This window comes from Asparagus officinalis, chromosome 7 (assembly GCF_001876935.1).
Source record: "Asparagus officinalis chromosome 7, Aspof.V1, whole genome shotgun sequence".
NCBI lineage: Eukaryota > Viridiplantae > Streptophyta > Magnoliopsida > Asparagales > Asparagaceae > Asparagus > Asparagus officinalis.
Genome location: NC_033800.1, coordinates 25412571 through 25433546, shown reverse-complemented (window position 1 = coordinate 25433546; position 20976 = coordinate 25412571). Strand labels below are relative to the sequence as shown.

The 20976-nt window shown below is 39.1% G+C and overlaps 2 protein-coding genes, 1 long non-coding RNA gene and 1 pseudogene across 6 annotated transcripts; 2 read left to right on the top strand and 2 right to left on the bottom strand.

The window, feature by feature from the left end:
- On the top strand, positions 1845-6159 carry LOC109848741. Its single transcript, XR_002248873.1, has 4 exons — positions 1845-5002; positions 5090-5305; positions 5418-5473; positions 5694-6159. It is a non-coding gene; the product is annotated as an uncharacterized LOC109848741 (long non-coding RNA).
- On the top strand, positions 6721-7513 carry LOC109846859 (AP2/ERF and B3 domain-containing transcription factor At1g50680-like). The gene has a single exon (XM_020416097.1). The coding sequence runs from the start codon at positions 6764-6766 to the stop codon at positions 7511-7513; it is 750 nt and encodes a 249-aa protein (XP_020271686.1). The 5' UTR covers positions 6721-6763.
- Positions 7899-20976, bottom strand: part of LOC109846858 — a 15179-nt pseudogene continuing 2101 nt past the window's right edge.
- On the bottom strand, positions 13974-16785 carry LOC109846562 (DNA topoisomerase 6 subunit B-like). Of its 4 annotated transcripts, XR_002248557.1 has the most exons (6): positions 16380-16785; positions 15749-15846; positions 15553-15639; positions 14654-14803; positions 14484-14541; positions 13978-14229 (listed from the first exon to the last, which is right to left on the bottom strand). XR_002248557.1 is itself a non-coding variant. In XM_020415809.1 (5 exons), the coding sequence occupies exons 1-4, from the start codon at positions 16609-16611 to the stop codon at positions 14689-14691; spliced, it is 351 nt and encodes a 116-aa protein (XP_020271398.1). In that variant the 5' UTR covers positions 16612-16785; the 3' UTR covers positions 13977-14229; positions 14654-14688. The 4 variants fall into 4 exon arrangements, 2 of the variants coding, with proteins under 2 accessions (XP_020271398.1, XP_020271397.1); XM_020415809.1 differs by lacking the exons at positions 14484-14541; positions 15553-15639 and having other exon boundaries at positions 13977-14229; positions 16380-16432; positions 16527-16785; XM_020415808.1 differs by lacking the exons at positions 13978-14229; positions 15553-15639 and having other exon boundaries at positions 14239-14541; positions 16380-16432; positions 16527-16785.

Here is a 20976-nt window from a genome sequence, read left to right as displayed (position 1 = left end):
TGTGAAACACACCCTTTAGCTTAGGATTCTAAATATAACTATTATTGCATTGCCAACCGTATTTATTCTAAATATTCATTTAAAATAAAGTATAATATAGATAACAGTTTTTTAAATTTTTTAAAAAATAATTTATCTATAATTTATAGGGCAATCCAAAAAGCCAGATCCGATCCAAAACCCCGCCTAGCATTTTCTAAGCCCGGAGCCGGCTAGGATCTGGGAAAAGCTCAAAAAGTCGAGCTGGATGTACTTTCACCGGTTCCCGGCCCTAGTCCGACATGAGCCAGGATGCCGTGGCACTGCATCACGTACCTTGGGCCAGGTTTGTGGTTACATAGACCAGACCCTTCCCAACAACTGAAAAACTAGCCATTGGGATGGGATCAAGGTCAATAGCCCAGGTCGGCCCGCTCCAAAGGCTAAAAACCAAACGAAGCAGCCTGGCCGGGCCCTATCCAGTTCGGGCAGAAACTAATTTTGATTTTTTTAAAGTCACACTTTTTTAGCAAAAAGATAAGCTTTGAAAATAAACTATCCGGACTGGCCCGGCCCGGACCAGGACCCCGACCGGACAAATTACCCACCGAATCTGGGTTTTGTCCGATTAAGCACAAAATCTCACGTGCTTGTTGTCTCTTTCCAAATAAAAAACAAATTAAAAAAAAAGGAAAAATAAAACGATAACCCCGTCCCTAAAAACACGCGTCTCTGAAACAAACCCACGACAAAAGCAAACTCACCTGTCCTTTTTACTTACCGCGAAGCGCCAGACTCGAACGCATTAGGATCGCAAACATGTCCTTAAGGTGGGACCCATTCCCTCTACCCCTACCGGTGAACAAACGGGTGCGAATCATTTCCCGGTGTACGCAGAAAAAAAAAAAGATGAAACACAAATCAGATTCGTTTCCTTTTGCGATCGCTTGCTCGCTTCCCTCCTTTATTAGGGTTTCCTTCATCATCATCGTCGTCATCATCAATCGAGACTTCGAAAATCAATGGGTTGCATCGCAGAGGCAAGATTCGCACCCGGGCGTCACCACCGCCGTCGGAGCGGTGGTGGCTGCGAGCCCCACCAACCGTCCGAGGCCGAGCGCAGCATCGGCGACCCCGTCCCCTCCCTCCACACCACCTCCTCACCGGAAGCGCGCGGGATCCGCCGCCGTCCCACGCCGCAAACTCGCCCTGAAATACTACTCCCTCGCCCAGCGCGGCCATTACCCCGAATCCCCTGACCGCCTCAACCAAGACAGCTTCTTGGTCAAAACGAACCTGCAGTCGAACCCTAACCTCCATTTGTTCGCGGTTTTCGATGGCCACGGCCAGTTTGGGACCGAATGTGCTGAGTTTGTTAAGGAAACCCTAGCTCGGATCCTGGAGAATGATCCTGGTCTCGCCCAAAACCCCGCGAAATCGTTCGCCGCGGCATTCGACAATGCGCTTCTTCGTGGCCCCGGATTATCGATGACATGTCGCGCCGAAGCGCGCCGCATTTGCTGTCCTTGTAGTGTGCGCGGTCGCGCTCTACATCGCCAATGTCGCGACTCGAGGGCGGACGGAGCGAAACTGCGTTGTTGCTGAGAATTTGTCGTGTGATCAGACGCCCTTCCGGAAGGATGAGTACGCGAGGGTCCGGAAATGTGGGGCCCGGGTGCTGAGCGTGGATCAGGTGGAGGGTACCAAGGATCCTGAGGTGCAGAGCTGGGGAGACGAGGAGAGCGACGATGGGGACCCCCCGAGGTTGTGGGTGCAGGACGGGATGTACCCGGGGACTGCGTTTACGAGGAGCGTTGGGGATGCAACGGCAGAGAATTTGCAGTTTTGATTTTTCAGTTTTAGATTTGTTTATGTTGGTTTGTTAATTTGGGTAAATATAAGATGTTGCATAATTTTTTCTGGCCATTTTGTATGTTTTCTATATTACAAGGATTTAGTTTCATCAAGTTTATGCAGAGTGACATTTAGGAAGTTACTTCATATTTTGGTAAAAGTTTTCCTTCTTTGCTGCAGCTTTCTCAAGTTGAGTGATGTTCTTTATTGTCCCTTCCTTTTATGATAGATGAAAGGTTCGAATATGGTTGTGTGGTGATGGGTAATGCCACATTCCCAATAATCGAGCTAACATTTTGGGCACTTGAAGAACTAGTTTGCTTTTAGTAGATCATTTTATATTCTTTTGGAGGATTGAGAGCTGTACTCTGGTGATTTGGCTATAAAAATAATCTTGCTTTTTTACATCTTAATTGTATAACATATATAGTAGCTGTCTGGTTGTTCGTAGATGAAATAGAGGTTTAAGATGATGCATCAAGCAACAAGAAAGAGTTACTTTATGCGCTTTTGAGGTGGCTACTGATGGGTACATGGTTCCTCATAAGTCATAAATGTGGTGAGAAAAGTCTGTGGTTAGTTTGTCTTCAGAATTTGTTTTACGTCGGTTTCCTCTTTTTGGTAGATAACTGTTTTGAGCTTGTTTTACTGATCTGGAGTTTATGAATCATGTGTTAATACAAAATAGCTATAGCTAAAAGAACTCTTACCAGCTACCATAGAGATTATATGGCGTAGTTTATGGCATATGATACTATTTTGAGAAAGTGCTGCTAGAGAAGATCTATCTAAAGTTTTAATTAGTTCGATCTTGGTAAATAATGACTACCATACCAAATATTTCAACATATATCTTGTAGAAGTTATTAGTGTGTGACTATAATAACCCCCAAAAAAGAGAAGAATAAAATGAGCTTACCATAGAAGCAGTAGAATACCATGTGATGATTTTGTTCCGTGTTTATAAAAAATCCAATGCAATCACAAAATATATTTAGGGCATGCCAGGAAGCAAGAGGATGGATGTGAACCTATTGCACGAAGTTGACATCCATGTCAGTTTTACAACATGGATCTGTCACCTTATGTGAAGAGCACGCAGACAGATGTGGTTATTGTTTTAGAAGAACACAACTTTTAGAAATTAATGGGAGGATGATTGTTGGTGCAAAGGTCAGCATGCTTCGTTTCCTATGATTAAAGAAAGGAATCAATAGAATGCGTCTAGTAACTATTTCGTATAGATGTGAATTCCTCTCATTAGGTTTAGTATCTGGATTTTGGTAACTACAAACTCTATCCTTAGGTTGAATGGCTGGTATGCAAAGGTGCTTTAGCAAATATATTTCCTTTTGATGGATAAATATTTTGACAAAACCAACTATAGCCTTTTTTACTCTCTTCATGTAAACGGGTGCTTATAATCCAGAATACCCTTTTCAGGCTAAATTTTTTATATTGGACTATATATAATAGAAATCTGACAAGCTATGATTTGTGTTTATGATTGTAACACCACAAACTCAAGAAGGTGAAAGGAAGTTTATCCCAATGCATTACCTTCTATACTTATGTGTTGTTGTCATGTTTCCAACGAAACTTCACAGTTCTATGAGGGTACTTATAGAACTGGAACTAGAATGGAACTATAAGGTCTCTTTTCCTTAAATTTCTGGCACATTTGCCTTAGGTAGCGAGGAAAACTATTTGATGTGGGAGCCATCATCTAGTGGAAATTTATGATTAGCTATTTCTGATATTTGTGCTAGTTAATCGATGGAACTAGCTGGTGTCAGTTGTGCAATGGAGATTTCTGTTTCAATAGATCTTTTGGCACTGGTTTGTAAAAAGAAACTCACAAAATGGACCAGAATGCAAGTTTTATCAGTTTTTACTTAGGCATGTTAACCAATTGATTGTTAAGGGCTCATCTATAAGGACCATGAGATGTGTTTTCTTTGCTTCACAATGCAACAGTAGCCATAAATGAACTTTCCCTTTTATCTTTTCTAATGCAAGTTGACAGTTTCTCACACACGAGAGGACTGCAATGTGGCTTTTTCTCATTATTTGGTATGTTGAAATGGTTGGCATTGACTGCTACTTGTGTATAGTCTCTTCCTCCACATCAAAACTCTGGCAAGGGTTGTGGTAAGGGTTGAATGTTATAGTTTTATACTCTTATGTTGTCACCTGCAATTTGAGCACTTTGAATGGATTGAAACTTAAGCTATTTTACGAGAACTTTTTCTTCTAAAATCCACTTTCAGTACATGTGTGATAGGATTTGAACCCAATGCCCTCTGATACCATATTAAAGTCTCTATCACTACTACAAAACTCTGAAAGTTTGGTTCGCTAGAGGGTAATAATTTATACTCGTTTACAATGTGCATTTTTAAAAAATGCATGCATAGTTAGTTAGTTAGTTTGGAGATTAGGATATATGACCATGATAATCTGGAGAGGATATGATGGCACTCTTGCCAAGGAGGTGATGTGATTGTGTTGAGTGGTGTATTGCCTGTATTGATTGTTTCATGTTCGGTCCATCAGCCATTTTTGGTGATTGGATGTTCATGTGAAATGTTGCAACATCTGAGATGGTATATCACGTCTTTTCTGATAATTAATATTAGCAAAATTCATTCTGTACTTTGTGGATTACATTGGCTGAGCATATAACATGGTCTTAGTTTGCAATTAGAACAAATTCAACTATGTGCTTAAAGCTCTGAGCTAACTCGTATCTCTCTGCTCTGATGTGAAGTGATAAGGTCATTACCCTTGACATGTTTATATTGATTATTGAAAAGTCAAGTATCCTTTGTGGTTGACATAAAATAGTAAACCCTGTCATGGTTCCCTTTGGTGTAGTAAGAATAATGTGTTCTTCTCTATCCAGTTCCTAATCCTTTTAACTGCATGTGACTATGCTCCTACCTGATGAGTTACTGTGCATTTTAAAGAAATTTGATAGATGTAATTTGATTTTCCATGGCCGTACTATTGTATGCACACCTTCTTACTGGTGCAGGTTGTCAGCTTCAAGGACCCCCGTGATGCTTGTGCAGCAATTGCTGCGGAATCATACAAGACATGGTTAGAACATGAGACAAGGACTGATGACATTACACTTATTATTGTACACATTAAAGATATGGGTAATGTATGTTCAACTTCCTGTCTGATTAGACTGATTTCATGATATTACTCAGTTAGCTGATTATTGGCCTTCGGTAAAAAATCGTATTAGTTGGACTCTGCGGACGAAGTAAGTCAAATCAGCTTGAGACCTTCTCCAATGACATATGGGGAGGGATATAGATTTCAAAGTACAGGCACAGGAACTTTTCATGCAAGGAGGGGTAGTAGTATCACTGAGCTTCAGGCTTTTTCCGACTTCACAGCAACAGAACGGAGTCCTGCCTGTGTTGCTCCTTCACCAGAGCAGACATTATCCTTCAAAACAGTAAATATATATATATATACATACATGCTTTTGTTTTTGTTTTTGCTTTTAATCTCTCTTATGTGCCTGCTTTTTACTAACTTTTGGTTTCATCCCTATGACTATTATCCAGTGATGAAACCAGAATGTTTGGCTCAAGTTGCTTAGCGGTTCATTCTATCTCGCAAGGTATTTCTTATTCTAACAACCCCAGTCTTGATTATATGGTTATTCTCTGGGTAGTTTCAATTTCATTGTGTATTCAACTGGTTTTCTCAAGCAAAATCAGTGCCAGGACCTCGCAATCCACAACAAAGGCAATAACAATTTTTTTAGGCATGACATCTAAACTGCATTTACAAGAAGCATATTAACTTTTTCACATTGTTACCATGGATGGGGATGGCAGAGTAACTGAATGCAACATGTTGACTACTGACTCCAATTCTATCTCCACATCTGCATCCAAAGCATCTGTTGTATTGGAGCTCAGCTTGATCGTGATTTGGTCCCTTTTTCATTAGACGTTATTTCTCCAAGATCTGTACATAGCATTTGTTAGCGTTTGCTGATTTGAGATAAGGTGGCCTCTTTAACTATGAGGCCCATTCCACGATATGATGAACACACTGGCACGACAAGGAGTTGGCAACCCTGATTGCTTTGTGAGGTTTGGGAGCGAACAATAAGATGAGGAACTTTGTATGAGAAGAAAAACATGGCTGTATGATTCTTTGGTGACAATGTTGGGGAACTGAGGAAAATTTGGTTGCTGTTGTACAAATTTGAACAGCCAACCATGGATGAAAGTTTCCTGAATTTTATGGTTCTTTCTTTTGATCCAAGTTGTTAGCTATAATCCTGGTTCATGATTTTATTTGTTTTGTTTTATTATTTTGAGAAACTGATGGCTATTATTAGAAAGATATATCGGCATGATTAAAAACATGGATTTTTCCAGTATTTGACGAACAACAAAATTGAGTTGTCAGTTTGTGCCCTGAAACATCTCAGGATCACGCCAAGTTGTGTATATCTGAATTTATTGAGAATATAACTGATTAGAATTAGTAACAGCGAAATTCCAAAAACAGCCATAGCATGACCATAACTATTCTATTTCGGGCTAAAAACAGCAACAAATTGCTGAAAGTTGCCTTTTTGCCAAGCTATCATCCTATCAAATCTAAATATTTTTTTTCTATTTTTATCCTACAAATATACTATAAAAACATTCTCGGAAATATTTTCATCAATTACGTCTCCCTCTGCAAGTAATACCCAACCCCACTTCTTGTTCTTCTCTCCAAGCATGTACACAATGTAAGGGCCATTCATATGATTAACGCCCCCCCGGACCCCGCCGCGCCCCGCCTGATTGCAGGTTGTTAATGTATAATAATACTATTACTTATATCATATAGGATACCAAACAAAGAAGAAGAAGAATTGCTACAACTTCAATTAGTTTCTCCCTCAATGAGCTCCTTCATGAACACAAATCTCTCGGTCACCAAATCTAAGTTCAAGGGCGTCATCCCTCAAAATAACAACCGCTGGGGCGCACAAATATATGTAAATCACACCCGTATCTGGCTCGGTACATTCGACACAGAACACCAGGCTGCGGCCGCCTATGACAGCGCTGCACTAAAACTCAACCTCGACGTCAACATCCATCGAAATTTCCCATTAACGGAGATCACCGTGCACGAGCCTGCCTTTCAAAATTACGTCAGCACGGAGACCGTGCTGAAAATGATTAAGGACGGACTATACGAGCGGAAATTTGCTGAGTTTCTCAGTTTAGTTAATGTGAGAAATATTGAGGATAGGAAGTTTCTGCTTTTGTTTGAAAAGGAGTTGACAATGAGTGATGTTGGGAGGTTGAGTAGGCTTGTAGTGCCTAAGAAATTTGCGAAGTACTTCGGGGAGTCTAAAGATTTGTTGGAGTTCAAGGATATTGAAGGTAATTTGTGGAGGTTTAAGTATAGTTATTGGCCGAGTAGTCAGAGTTTTGTGTTTACATCAGGGTGGAATTTGTTTGTGAAGGAAAAGAAGGTTAAAGCTAAGGATAGAGTTTTGTTTTATTGGCATGAAGAGGGAGATAAAAGGGAGTTCATTATTGATGTGGGTGTTAACCGAGAGGCGGTCGAGGAGGAGGAGATGGTGGTGGTGGAGCAATCGACGGCTAAAAAGCTGAAGTTGTTTGGTTCATGGATTGCATAGTTGTCGAAGATTGTACAAAATCAATAAAGAAATTATTTTTTCAATACGACAAGTAGAAAACTTTCTAACATGGAGTTATGTCTATGGAATATGACATAATTGGGACTTCACATTCTTTTACTGTTTATTTATTATAATGTAAACAATTCAAAGGGTGATGCGTGGTGGATCATTTCTTTTTAGTATAAGTACGAAATCTATTAACTGATATGCAATAATTGATCATCATCACTATTATTTCGTGTGGTAATAATCATTCATATCATATCATATGCACCATAAGAATCCTTTTTAGTTACATTGCATGACATTGTATTGCATGAAAATATCAACAAGAAATAAGAATTCAAACAACCAATTACTTAATACTCTTATACCACACAACTCAATCTATTCGCTGCAGTGAAAGTACACCACAATCATATTCAACAGCAGCACTAATCTTAGGATAGAAAAAAACTATTGAAAACATAATCCCTGAAAACCCTAACATCCCAAGACCAAATCCCCGACCCACCTTGTTGTACCCAACCCGCTAAGTACGAGCCCATAACAAGACCCGAAACCCGCCATCTCCTGTCCTTAACATACTTCTCCATTCCCTCCTCAACTTCCTCCAGACTCTTCCTTAATCTTATTACATGTCCGATGTTTCTGTGAAGCACATGGGTGGGGACCACCGCACTCTCAATGCATGAAAAGATAGCAGCAAAGAATCTGACGTAAAGAGGAAGGCTCACGTGTGAAAAGATAGCAGCCGGTTTGGATTTCAACCCCTATCAACCCGATTTCCAAACTATAAATATAGCCTAGGGTTTTGTGTGTGAGGTGTGCGAGGTGGGTTAAAAGACGGCTGCAAGCTGGGGAATTATTTTCGGCTGTGAGCAAGTACAGTGCAAAGTGGGGGCGTGCAAGTGCAGAGAAGAAGTGTTGCGGCGGCTGTTTTGGGTGCAGAAACAGAGGGTTCTCAAGCGGCTTTTGAGAGAGGAATTGAGAGACTATTTGAGGGTTTAGATTGTGAGAATTGTAAATCTATTTGTATTTTTTTTCTCTCTAATAGTAGATCCTCCTCCTTGCCCCGTGGACGTAGGCAGTTTGCCGAACCATGTAAAATTGGTTTGTTTGAGTTTGTGGTCATTGTAATAGTTTTAGGATCCCTCGACAAGTCAGTCCTAGAACTGATGAGAGGAAGAGCCGATATCTCACTTTGTTGAGATATTCGCTTCAGATTCTTATCTCCTTGGTGAGACGGGAATTCTTATTGATCTTTCTTTCTTATTGTGCACCAGAAACTCTGCCGAAATTTCCGCTGCGCACAACAAGTGGTATCAAAGCTCGGGCTACGCTTGGGCTATTTGGAGGAGTAGATCAATTTGGAAGCTCGTCTAGAGCTTCATTTGGTGATAAAGGTGGGATCTTTTGGTAAAAGACTCTATCTTTTTAGTTTTGGATCTATTCTTCGTTCGTTAGTGCGTTTAGAAAGATGTCGGGGAAAGAAGGTGCTTCGGGTGTCGAGGGTGGTGCTTCTGGCGCGAAGACCATTCAGAGTTTGAATATCCACTCTATGAAGATAGATGTGGAGAAGTTTAATGGCACAAACAATTTTGGATTATGGAGATGCGAGGTTTTGGATGCGCTGAACGCGCAGAATTTGGAGGATACCTTGGAGTTAGATGGCAAGCTAGATGAGATTGAAGAGAAGGTTTGGAAAAAGATGAATCGAACGGCGTGTGGTGTGATTAGATCTTGTTTGACTCAAGATCTAAAATATGATGTGATGAATGAGACTTCTGCAAAGAAGATTTAGGAGATTCTCGAAAGCAAGTATCTGACAAAGAGTGTTGAGAACCGCTTGCATTTGAAGAGGAGACTTTATCGTTTCCAGTTGAAGAAGGGAACCTTAATTAGAGATCACATGAACACCTACACAAAACTTCTTGCGGATTTGGCGAATGTGGATGCCATGATTGAAGATGAGGATAAGGCGTTGCTGTTGTTGAGTTCCTTGCCCGACGAGGTATATGAGACCTTCGTCCTTACTCTGATTAATGGGAAGACATCTCTTTCGTATAGTAAGGTCACTGCTGCACTGGTGAATTATCAACTTCGGAAGAAGGATAAGGAGACTTCGACTAAGTCGGTAGCAGAGGCGTTGGCCGCAAGAGGGAATGGTCCAAACCGAAAGAATTGGAAGTCACAGTCTAGAGTAGGAAAAGATCAGTGTGCTTGGTGCAAGGAAACTAGTCATTGGAAGAAAGACTGTCCAAAGCTCGATGAGTGGATGAAGAATAAACAGAAGGGAAAAGGAAAGCAACCATCATCAGAAGCAAACATCGTATCGGATGGTAATATTTCTGAGTCTTCTATTTATTCGCTTTCTATCAGTCCTACGTGTAGCTATTCGGAGGAATCCGAGTGGATGTTGGATAGTGGTGCAACCTATCATGTGTGCCCTAGAAGGGAATGGTTCTCTAGTTTTGAGAAGCTGGATAGTGGTGTGGTGTACATGGCTGATAACCGTACATGCCAGATCCTTGGGATAGGAAGATTTCGCATCAAGATATTTAATGGGGCTGTTAGGGAGTTATATGATGTGAGATATGTTCCTTCCTTGAGGAAGAACTTGATCTCAATTGGAGCTTTGGTTGGTGAGGGTTTGAAGGTTCGTGTTGAGGACATGGTTCTTGAGATTGTGGAAGACTCTCAGATTGTGATGAAGGGCGTCAGGAGGAATAACCTGTATTACTTGACTGGAGGTATAGTGGCAGGTGGAGAGCTGGCGACTGCTATTGATTCGTTTAGACTGCGATATTTGGGGTTTGGCCATTCCAGTATTGATTCCTCGCATAGATTGAAAGAGGGTGCGAAGACCTGCAGTTTGAAGTCCAGTGAACATGTTGATGTGAGCAAGAAGACCGAGGTGAAGTTTGACACCTCTATTCACCGAGTTAAGGATCGTTCTGGAGGAGTTCACGTGGATGTTTAGGGGCCTCCCAAGAGGGCATCATTGGGAGGTAATAGGCGTTTGGTTTCCTTTGTTGATGACTGTTCTAGGCGTGTTTGGGTTGCAACCAAATCCCCTTTGGAGAAAGTCCTAGTAGTCTCTAACAGTTTGAAGAAGTGTAAGATGGATAGAAAGGTGAAGGTACTTCATTCTGATTTTGGTGGGAGGTACAAGATGGACCTATTTCTGTATTGGAACCGAGCTCACGGCATTTCGAGACACTTTGTTGGAAAGGAAATCTTAGGGCAACTAGATAGGGTGACAAATTTGGAGAACCGTGCCTTGTTGGAGGAGGATCGGTGTTTGTGGTCGAGCGATGGTTTGCAGAAGAGTTTCTGGACTGAGGCTTCGACATATTTGGATTATCCTATTAAAGAGTTAACAACTGTTGTGATTGGAGGTAAAACTCTATTGGAAGATAGGTCTGATTGTGTCACTTTGGTTGAGGCTTCGATGAGGGAGCTAATTGACTCTCAGCAGGTGGAGAGTTTTGGACAGACCTTAGAGGTATCGCAGCGGGTGGAGAGTGATGCTACTCCACATTGGGTGAAGATTACTCCAGATCATACTGCATCATTTGGGATTCTAGCTAAGGTGACACAGCTTCGGGATCAATTGGTTTTGGATGCAGATGATGAGTTGGATTTTGATTCGAATGTAGCTGGCAGACATAGTTTGGATATGGTCATTGGTTCACCTCAGGTGGAGGTGTTTGAGGCCATTGGAGGTGCTATCAGCCGCAGAATTGATGATATTGGAGAAGGGTTGCGAACTCTTCTATTTGATTGAGGTCATTCGCGGCCATTTGGGTGAACTACGTTCGGCTTGATTCCTTGGGCAAGAGGATACGTAGGCAGTCTTTATGATGCAGCCAGGTTGGATTTTGATGGGGTGAGATCGATTTGGTGAGTAGACATCGACGTATGGGAGAGTGTTCGCACTCCCGTTTGGGTCTCGACTTGTTGTGGATTGAGTCCGTTGTTGTGAATTGTTTCACAGCGTCCTGGACGTAACAAGTGAGACATTTGTTTTGGTTGGTGTCGGCTCAGTTTTGAGAAAACTTCACTGAGGTGGAGAATTGTGAAGCACATGGGTGGGGACCACCGCACTCTCAATGCATGAAAAGATAGCAGCAAAGAATCTGACGTAAAGAGGAAGGCTCGCGTGTGAAAAGATAGCAGCCGGTTTGGATTTCAACCCCTATCAACCCGATTTCCAAGCTATAAATATAGCCTAGGGTTTTGTGTGCGAGGTGTGCGAGGTGGGTTAAAAGACGGCTGCAAGCTGGGGAATTATTTTTGGATGTGAGCAAGTATAGTGCAAAGTGGGGGCGTGCAAGTGCAGAGAAGAAGTGCTGTGGCGGCTGTTTTGGGTGCAGAAACAGAGGGTTCTCAAACGGCTTTTGAGAGAGGAATTGAGAGACTATTTGAGGGTTTAGATTGTGAGAATTGTAAACCTATTTGTATTTTTTTTTCTCTAATAGTAGATCCCCCTCCTTGCCCCGTGGACGTAGGCAGTTTGCCGAACCACGTAAAATTGGTTTGTTTGAGTTTGTGATCATTGTAATAGTTTTAGGATCCCTCGAAAAGTCAGTCCTAGAACTGATGAGAGGAAGAACCGATATCTCACTTTGTTGAGATATTCGCTTCAGATTCTTGTCTCCTTGGTGAGACGGGAATTCTTATTGATCTTTCTCTCTTATTGTGCACCAGAAACTCTGCCGAAATTTCCGCTGCGCACAACAGTTTCTTGCAAGAAGGACTGCATCCTCAAGCGCGGAGCAGCCACCCTGACTGAGGTCAGGAGTCATTGGATGCATTGCGTCTCCTGCTACCGTGACTGTTCCTCTGAGGTTGGGCCCGGTGAGCACGTCCCATGGGGCCCTGAGCATGAGGGGGGCCCACGTCACTGATGAGAGGTCTGAGTGTTGAACGACAGGGAGGTATGTTTGAGGAAATCCCTTGGCTAGGTTTATGACTTTGCTTACAATGAGGGAAGGGTCCCACGTGAATTCATCAGTGATGTCCCTTTCTGCAGAAATTACGGATATATTTAGAAGGTGATTAGGCCCTCTATATAAAATCATACAAATACGAGAACATGACAATTGTTCCAATCTTTGCCACAACTTTGGTAGTTTGATCTAGGGGAAGGGACATTGAGATCATACCATAGCAACCCAGTTTAAGTGCTAGTGACTATTTAAAGCATGTTTAAAAATAAAAGATACGACTATGTTGAATCTAGGGTTTGGCTCTGAGTTACTGGTGCAGTGGAAGCGACTTTTAAGAGCACTGATAGATTATTTTGCTGCTTCTCCTCTTTTTCTTCTTTTTTTTAGTCGAGTTGATAACCCAACCCGAATCGAACCTAAGACAGTGGGAGCCGTATTAGAACCTTCCAACCGTCCGGTTCACTGGCGTTGGGTACATTATTTTTGCTTTTGCTAATATTTAATAGGTTGCCCAAATATTTACTGATAACAGTAATTTAAAATTGGAAGTGTATGTGTCATGTCTTTTACCTTACTACAGAGGATCCTCAGTAGCCACACCCCCCACCCACCCCACCAAAAAAAAAACCCTGCGCTCGCGGGGTAAAGCGTAATGTTCTGTGATGATCAAGGCCTAATACTGTAATTGTCATTAGAAACAAATATTGTAATTGTTTGATACACAGACATTTTGAAACAAATACTGTAATTGTCATTTGTAAAACAAGTTGTCCTTGCAGCTTTGTTTCACTATGACTTTAATCCTTTGCAAGTACAGTTACAGAAAAGTATCTCGTTTTTGCAAAAAAAATTTGCAATCAAATCCACCCCAAATTTTTTTTGCAAAAAACACCACATTAAACAAATACTGTAAGGTTGCGTTTGGATTCAATGATTTGATTTCAAATTCCAGAATTAAAATCTGGAATTTAAAATCTAGAATTTCAAATTTAATTCCTTCATTTGTGAAATATCCAAATTTGAATTCCAGAATTCAATTTGAAATTCATGTTTGGCAAACTTTAAAATTTTAATTTTAAAATTTTGAATTGAGTTGTTTGCTAACTAGTAGAATTCTAATTTCTGAACTAAAATTGTAGCTCGAAGATAATTTAGAAAGAAGATACTCAAATTACATAAGTTTTGCATTGAAATTAGTGGAAATAAATGCCTCAAATAGTATATCACATATCCAACTAATTTGACATATAGATAAAATACCTTAAAATCTTAAATGCAGTAATGTCAATAGTTGACCTAATAATCGCCATAAAATAACCGAAATCATTCATCAATAAAACTTTGTAAACTCATCCACCACTAACCAAAACAATAAATTCATCAATAAAACTTTGTAAACTCATCCACCACTAACCAAAACAATAAATAAAGTAGAAACTTCAAATTTGCATATAACAATTCTTGTAAACTCATCCACCACTAACCAAAACAATAAATAAAGTAGAAACTTCAAATTTGCATATAACAATTGAACAAACTAGAGATCCAAAATATCCAACAAATACAAACCAACAAAAGTTAATATTTTGCAGTTACATAGTGTCATGTTTAAGTTTTCTCTCGCACTAGTTTCTTTAAAACTTTTACATCTGATTCAAATGAGAGATTCTTTCTAATGCTTGTACACTTTCACTTTGTATTTCTTTTGTAGTTTCGTCCCTCGTTCAGAAAGTCTTGTTTTGCGGGTTCTTAAATCACCTGAAACAATAACAAGAACACCAAAAGGGAGGGATGTTTTCAGCAGAGCTGTTCCGTATATAAAACCATGCCACCAACAAGTCCAAATACTACCTCGACCAATAAATTACTGAAAGTAAGAAGAAAATGGAATGTTCGACAATCTCAGAAGAAAGAGCTGACTGATTTCAGGAACATTACAATACAAACTGAAAGATTAACCTTTTGATATAAGAGAACATATCCACTCAATGAAAACTAATGTCTATCTTTACCATAGAGCCGCTTGGTTGATTGCTGGAATTGTTGAAGAAGTTCATCTTAAGCATGTTCCTGTAATTTAGCACCAAAATTCTGTTTGATCCGACTAACCCTATTTTCTAATGGCCAACGTGACAGCCAATAGTATGAAAGTTAAATCTACTTAAGAAAAGCAAGAACCAACCTGTCGCATGGTGTGCAGTGAAAGGTCTTCCCGTATCAGTAGCTTGGTGAAAGTCTTCTTCTCCGCAGCATCCAAAACACGCCATATATCCAATTAAGGAAGTTTTTCCCTAAGACAGCAACTTTCCTACTTATAACCAAGAAAGTGATGCTGGAGGAGGGAAAACACAAATGAGTCACTAATAACAATATGGGAAAAACTCACAGTAGACAAATACAAATTTTATCATAATTAGAATCTCTGACTAAGATAGACTAACAACAAACATACTTTTCAAACTGACAGTAAAAAAGAAACTGATTTTGAATTGAAAACTAAAGTAGGGAAAAAAATCGAGACCACAAATACTTGTCTCAGACCAACAATGAATATCCATGAAACAATAGCCTCTTATGGTGCACGATACATGGGCATTATAGTACTCCTGTTACAGGTCTCACTTTTCCAACAAGTTGTGGTACATTAACAATCACAATAGTCTAGTCAATCGAATTAAAGGAAAAGCTTCTCCTTGCCATTGGACCTTTCAAAAGGGGAAAAACATAGTAGATACTATAATTTATAAAATCCAATAAGAATTTGAAAATTTATAACCCTTTATTAGATAAGAGCACAAAAGCATAATATTTCTCCCAAATAAAACTACTCTTTTGATTCACAAATATCACTAATTCGGCTATCCGATCAACATTTCCCGCTGAACTTAAAAGCATTGAGTGATTTTTCTAGGTCTTGATCTAATCAGTCATCGAGAATCATAAGATCAACAAGTTCCGATCAAATATATAGGGCTGAAAAACTCTGCTTGAATAAATGACATACCTCGTTAAAAAAGGAGATTGATATTCTTAAAGAAGGCAGAGATCACAACCAAAAACCTCACTCATAAAATGCCATACCTCGTTAAAGAAGGAGATTGAAATTTTTATATTAAGTTCAAGATATATGTCACCATCCCTATCAATGACCGCATCATTCCAAGTGAGCTGTACAAATAACCAATGACGCTAAATTGTTTGTACCTCATAATGCACACAAACAATCACAATGCTTATGATCCAAGCAGAACTAATGGTCAAAATAATTAGGTCTTACATTGTTATTGCAATGATTGGGAGTTCGGAAATAGACTCCGCTGAATCCAGAGAATTTTCAACAAGCTCTCGAACTGTTGTGCACAGAGATTTTCCAGGCTACATATAACAAAAATCAATTTTCAATCAACAAATCTTCCAAAATCCAATGAAACAGAGATTTTCCAGGCTACATATAACAAAAATCAATTTTCAATCAACAAATCTTCCAAAATCCAATGAACATCAACATTTCAGTAGAAGCACGCGTAAAAATCAATTTTCAATCAACAAATCTTCCAAAATCCAATGAACATCAACATTTCAGTAGAAGCACGCGTTAGACTTCACTTTGATAATATTTCTACAATAGTTGCTCAAAATGCTAGCCGCCCACAACAAAATACATGGGAAATATCAGCTTAATAAGAAGCTTCTAAGCTATCAGCCTCAACAAAACACTCATTTTCTACCCTCCGAATGCACTTCAAGAAACTCAAGCATGTCTAATGTCCATTTCTACAGATACTAGATTTTCGAAGAACATTGGTCATCAATATTAGCTCAATTTGCACTGAGCAACATTCAAACATTCAACAAAACTTCTACTACTAGTTTGAAAATGGACAATAACACTAGAGAGAAGAACTCACTTTATCGAATCCAGCAATGTTTTTGTTCTCGACGAAGAACTCCACCGGGGATTCTACAAGACAAACAGGTTCACCCTCAAATCACTACAAGTCACAGATCGATTGAAGAGAGACAAGTTGAAAAATGAAAGCTGAGGTGGAAATTACTTTGCTTTAGCACACTCTTCTTGGTCTTTTTGGGCGTCTTCGATCGACCTTTCTTTGGCTCCTCCGGGCTCTCACCGCTGCCCATCCAGAGATCGACCACCAATAATATGATTGAGGTGCTAGGGTTTGGGCGGAGATCGCCGGCGGTAGCTAGGGTTAGGGTTTTGGCAGTGGATCGAGAGGAAGAAAGTTAGGGCTTGGAAAGCGGAGAAATGGCGGGCTGGGTTTTTCGCTGGCTGGGAGGGAGCTCGGTAGAGAAATCAATCTTGGAAAGCGGAGAAATGGCGGGCTGGGTTTTTCGCTGGCTGGGAGGGAGCTCGGTAGAGAAATCAATTGAGAGAATAGAGTTTGAATCTAGAATTTAGGGTTTCAGTGGAACTAGAGATAGAGGATCGAGAAGTTCTCACCGTTTTCAATGATCGTCGTCGTCGCCGGAGGTGAAATTAGGGCTTGCAGGTAAAACTGGATCTCGTTGTCGTCGTCGTCGTGGTCGCCGTCGCCATTGCTGGTTGAGAGCAGAAGTAGGGAGGGAGATAGATCGCGAGAGCGGGAGGGAGGCGGGGGGAGATCGCGAGAACGGGAGGGACAGAGAAGAAACGGGAATTGCAAATGACAGGCTATCTATCAGGATTTAGAATTATGGGTCTTGTATAAGTTTAAAATGTTAATGGATTTGGGCCAATATCCAGTATTCAAATTCTTATGGATCCAAACAATACAATTGAGTCAAATACACTACTTAAAATGAAATGCTGGTTACCAAACAAGCCCTAATTGTAATTTGTAAAACAGGTTGTATTTGCAGCTTTGTTTCACTATGACTTTAGTCCTTAGCAAGTACAGTTACAAAAAAAAAGTATCTCGTTTATCCACCACTAAAAAAATTCGCAAAAAACACCTCATTTTCATAATCGTGTTATAAAAGATACACTTGCAGCAAAGTGAACAGTTGCAACTATAATGACCTTGGCAAATTGCAACTTCAGTTGAAGTTCCAATTTTCCGCAAACCGGACACCCCCTTAATCACTCATTACCTATATTCTGACATATGCTAATACCAATTTCGGATTATATTCATATATTTTGAAATTTCGCGACTAATGTGTGATTATATGCAAGGCAAATAATGAGAAAGGAACCAATTAAAGTTTCTCATTTGAATGAAAGAACTTTACCTCTTCTTGTAGTAGGATTGGTGATAAACCAATAGATCTCTTTATCATTGAGAGGAATCATACCAGCCTTTTTACCATAAGAAATAAATTGGTTGGCATCATTACTCAACCTATGGCCTTCATGATAAATTGACAATCCACGAACAGCTGATCGACCAGAATTAATGGGAGCCGCGAGCCCCAACCACTGTGCCACCACAGAATGCACTCCATCACACCCAATCAATACCTAACAATCGCCAATAAATTATTTGGATAATCAGGATTATAGAAAAAACAATCAACTCGTTAGAACTACAAAGATAAATTGAGATATCCATATAGTTTGTTAGTGATAGCATATGAGATTAGCGATTTACAACGTAAACATCTGCTTTATGTAATTGTATGGAACTGTTACATATCATGATAATCATTTACTCTAATTTTTTATTAATGGATCCAACTCAATCAAGAATGCTCATGATTTCGACCAAGTATGTGAATAATAATAACTAGGGTTGCTTTGTAAAAGGTTAGCGTTAGAGGACGACAAAGCGAAGTAAAGACAACAGTGAAATGTGCATGATAATGCGCCTATCTATACTACTATATAAAAAACTGTGCAGGAAATTTTGAATGAAAGGAGGAAAGTGACCTTTATTCCACAAAAGACATGAGGGAAATTTTGTCATTGTACATGAATATTAAATGTTTCATACTTCCCTATGCACTCTCTCTCTCATACGCAATTAATTAAAAACACTTATAGCACATTCCCTTTCTAACAAACACAATTAAAACTTTACAAGTAAAAGTTTTTGAAAGGAAATCCAAGTCCACTGAGTTTTATTTCAGATATAAATTAAACATAAAATAAAATAATGCAATTATAATTATTAAATCAAGAATCTCAAATTTTCAAGGGAAAATTTTGTATATCAAATTCAATCTTATGATTTTTCCTTATCAATGTATACCTTTCACGATGGAATACAATGACAGACAAGAACTACTAAAAGTATATGTTCAATTACAACACAAACATTTGAAAATTAAAAATTTTAAAAACAGAAAATTATGGACTCAAAGTATAATAGAATACTGAATATTAACATGTATAACTATAACTTAAAAAAACCTAAACTTAGCTTAAATTAAAAACATACTTTATGACTATCTATTTTTTCCTTTTTTAATATAATATTTAGAAAAATAAGTTCAAATATTTGGCCTGTGCATTTGCACGTGCCAAACTGCTAGTTTCTTTTAAGACATATAAGCCAAAAAAATTGAATTATGTCTTCTGGATGAGATTAGCTCATGCAAGGTTTTCACTACTATGTTGAAACCACTATTGTCTTGAAAACCGCTATTGTGAAAATAAAAATTGCAATAGTGAAAATCCTACATGGCCTAGTCTTCTCTTTAAATTGGAACGGATAGTGAAGAATGGGGTAATTGAACCCTCTCCAATTACCACGAAATTGGAGAGCATGTGAATCCCATGTTCATATACAGACTACTCAATTTAAATTTTCATGAAATGCAATTCAATCCTGTATGCATCACATACAGGAGTTAACTAATCTCTGTGATCAACTCAGAACCATAAAGTTTCTTAGATGTTGTTCGGATGATAAGATCAACTTATGTAAGCCTGAAACAATCAGCTTTCTATAAAATCCCAAAATTATATGAACCATTTGTCTTTTATTTGGTTGGACAAAAGGTTTGATGGAGTTGAATGTGATTCACTTTCTTCTGGTGTGGCAGCAACTCCTAACGAACTTAATTCAAGATACTACAAAAAAAGGACAAAGGATTTTGGATAGGGTTAAATGCAGATAGACCCCCTATACTATCGCCAAATTGAACTTATTGCGTCTGTAGTTCTATTGTTACAGATAGAAGCCTCAAAATTTTTTTGCCTTTTTCCAGGTGCTTATTTGCAACAACAGAACTCTTTAGGGTGGTCTATCTGCAACAATAAAACTACAACCTGCAGGGATATTAAGTTCAATTTGGCGATAGTACATAGGATCTATCTGCAATTAACCCTTTCGAAGATGACAAAACCCTTAGTGTACGATCCACGTTTTCCATGTAATCTTGAGAATCCAAAGAAAACAAAAGCCCTTAGCAGGAAACAATCAAATCTAAAAACAAATTTCATAGTAATAAAGGGGCATTTTTATCATTGTTACTTGCTAGGTTCTTAAAAAGATGATCAAAAAACATATCTTCTCTTCAGCTACCTTTGTTCTGATGCTTGTTCCATCTTCTAGATGCAGAATGACAATGGTTGATGAATCGTTTAAAACTTCAGTTTTGATTTATGCTAGTTTGGAAGAAAAGCGAATGGTATCCAGTATCAACTCCTCAGCCAATGCTTCTAACAATGCCTTCCTGTGCACTATCCGTAATCCCATCCAACTCCTTGTTCCTCTCCTTATTATCAAAAAATATGGGGGAGAAAATCAAGAACCTTGTTATTGTTTAAGCATAAATTGCACATAACCCCCCTCATATGTACATTTAGTTGCACTAAACCCCCCTCAACTGCATATAATAGCTTGAACACAACCCCTCCCCCCCCCCCTCCAGCCGAGTGCCGCCTACCACCGCCTTTCAATTTCATGAATAAGAGGGGTGTTCCTTGCAATATATCTTTGTCAAAAAGGCAACTAATAAATGAGTTGAGAGGCATTAAGTGCAACAGGAGATATGGATGAGGGGGGTTTATGTGCAATTTAGCCTTTTATGGTAATTCAAAAAATGTATGTTTTAGAAGAGAAAACATAACTACATGGTTTAAGATTTTAAAATGTGATCTGTCCTGATGTTAATTAAGGGCGTGTTTGACAACTTCATAAAACTTGTTTTAGATTTTAGATGGTACAACATAGGTCTAATATCTTGTTTTTCGTTTGGAAAAAAGTTGGGTCCAAATTGAACTAGTTTTTTCTTATTCAAAATCTAGCCTCTAAAGTAGGTCTTTTGTGGATGAACCCTTATATTCTTTTGGAGACCAACCCTTATATGGTTCAACTTTGGCCTAGTTAACATAAAACTAGTCTAGCCCAATTCTATTTTGAAGTTGCTAAACACACAGATTTCTTCATAAAACTTGAAACCTATGATTAAGAATTATACTAATGTACATCACTTCAGATAATATCCAAAAAATCAGCTAAACAGACCTGATGTTTTTGGTTATAACTATTAACTCAGTAAATTAACGTTTGTATTCGGAGAGGGGAATAAAGTCTCTATGAGGTCGTCCTGATTCTA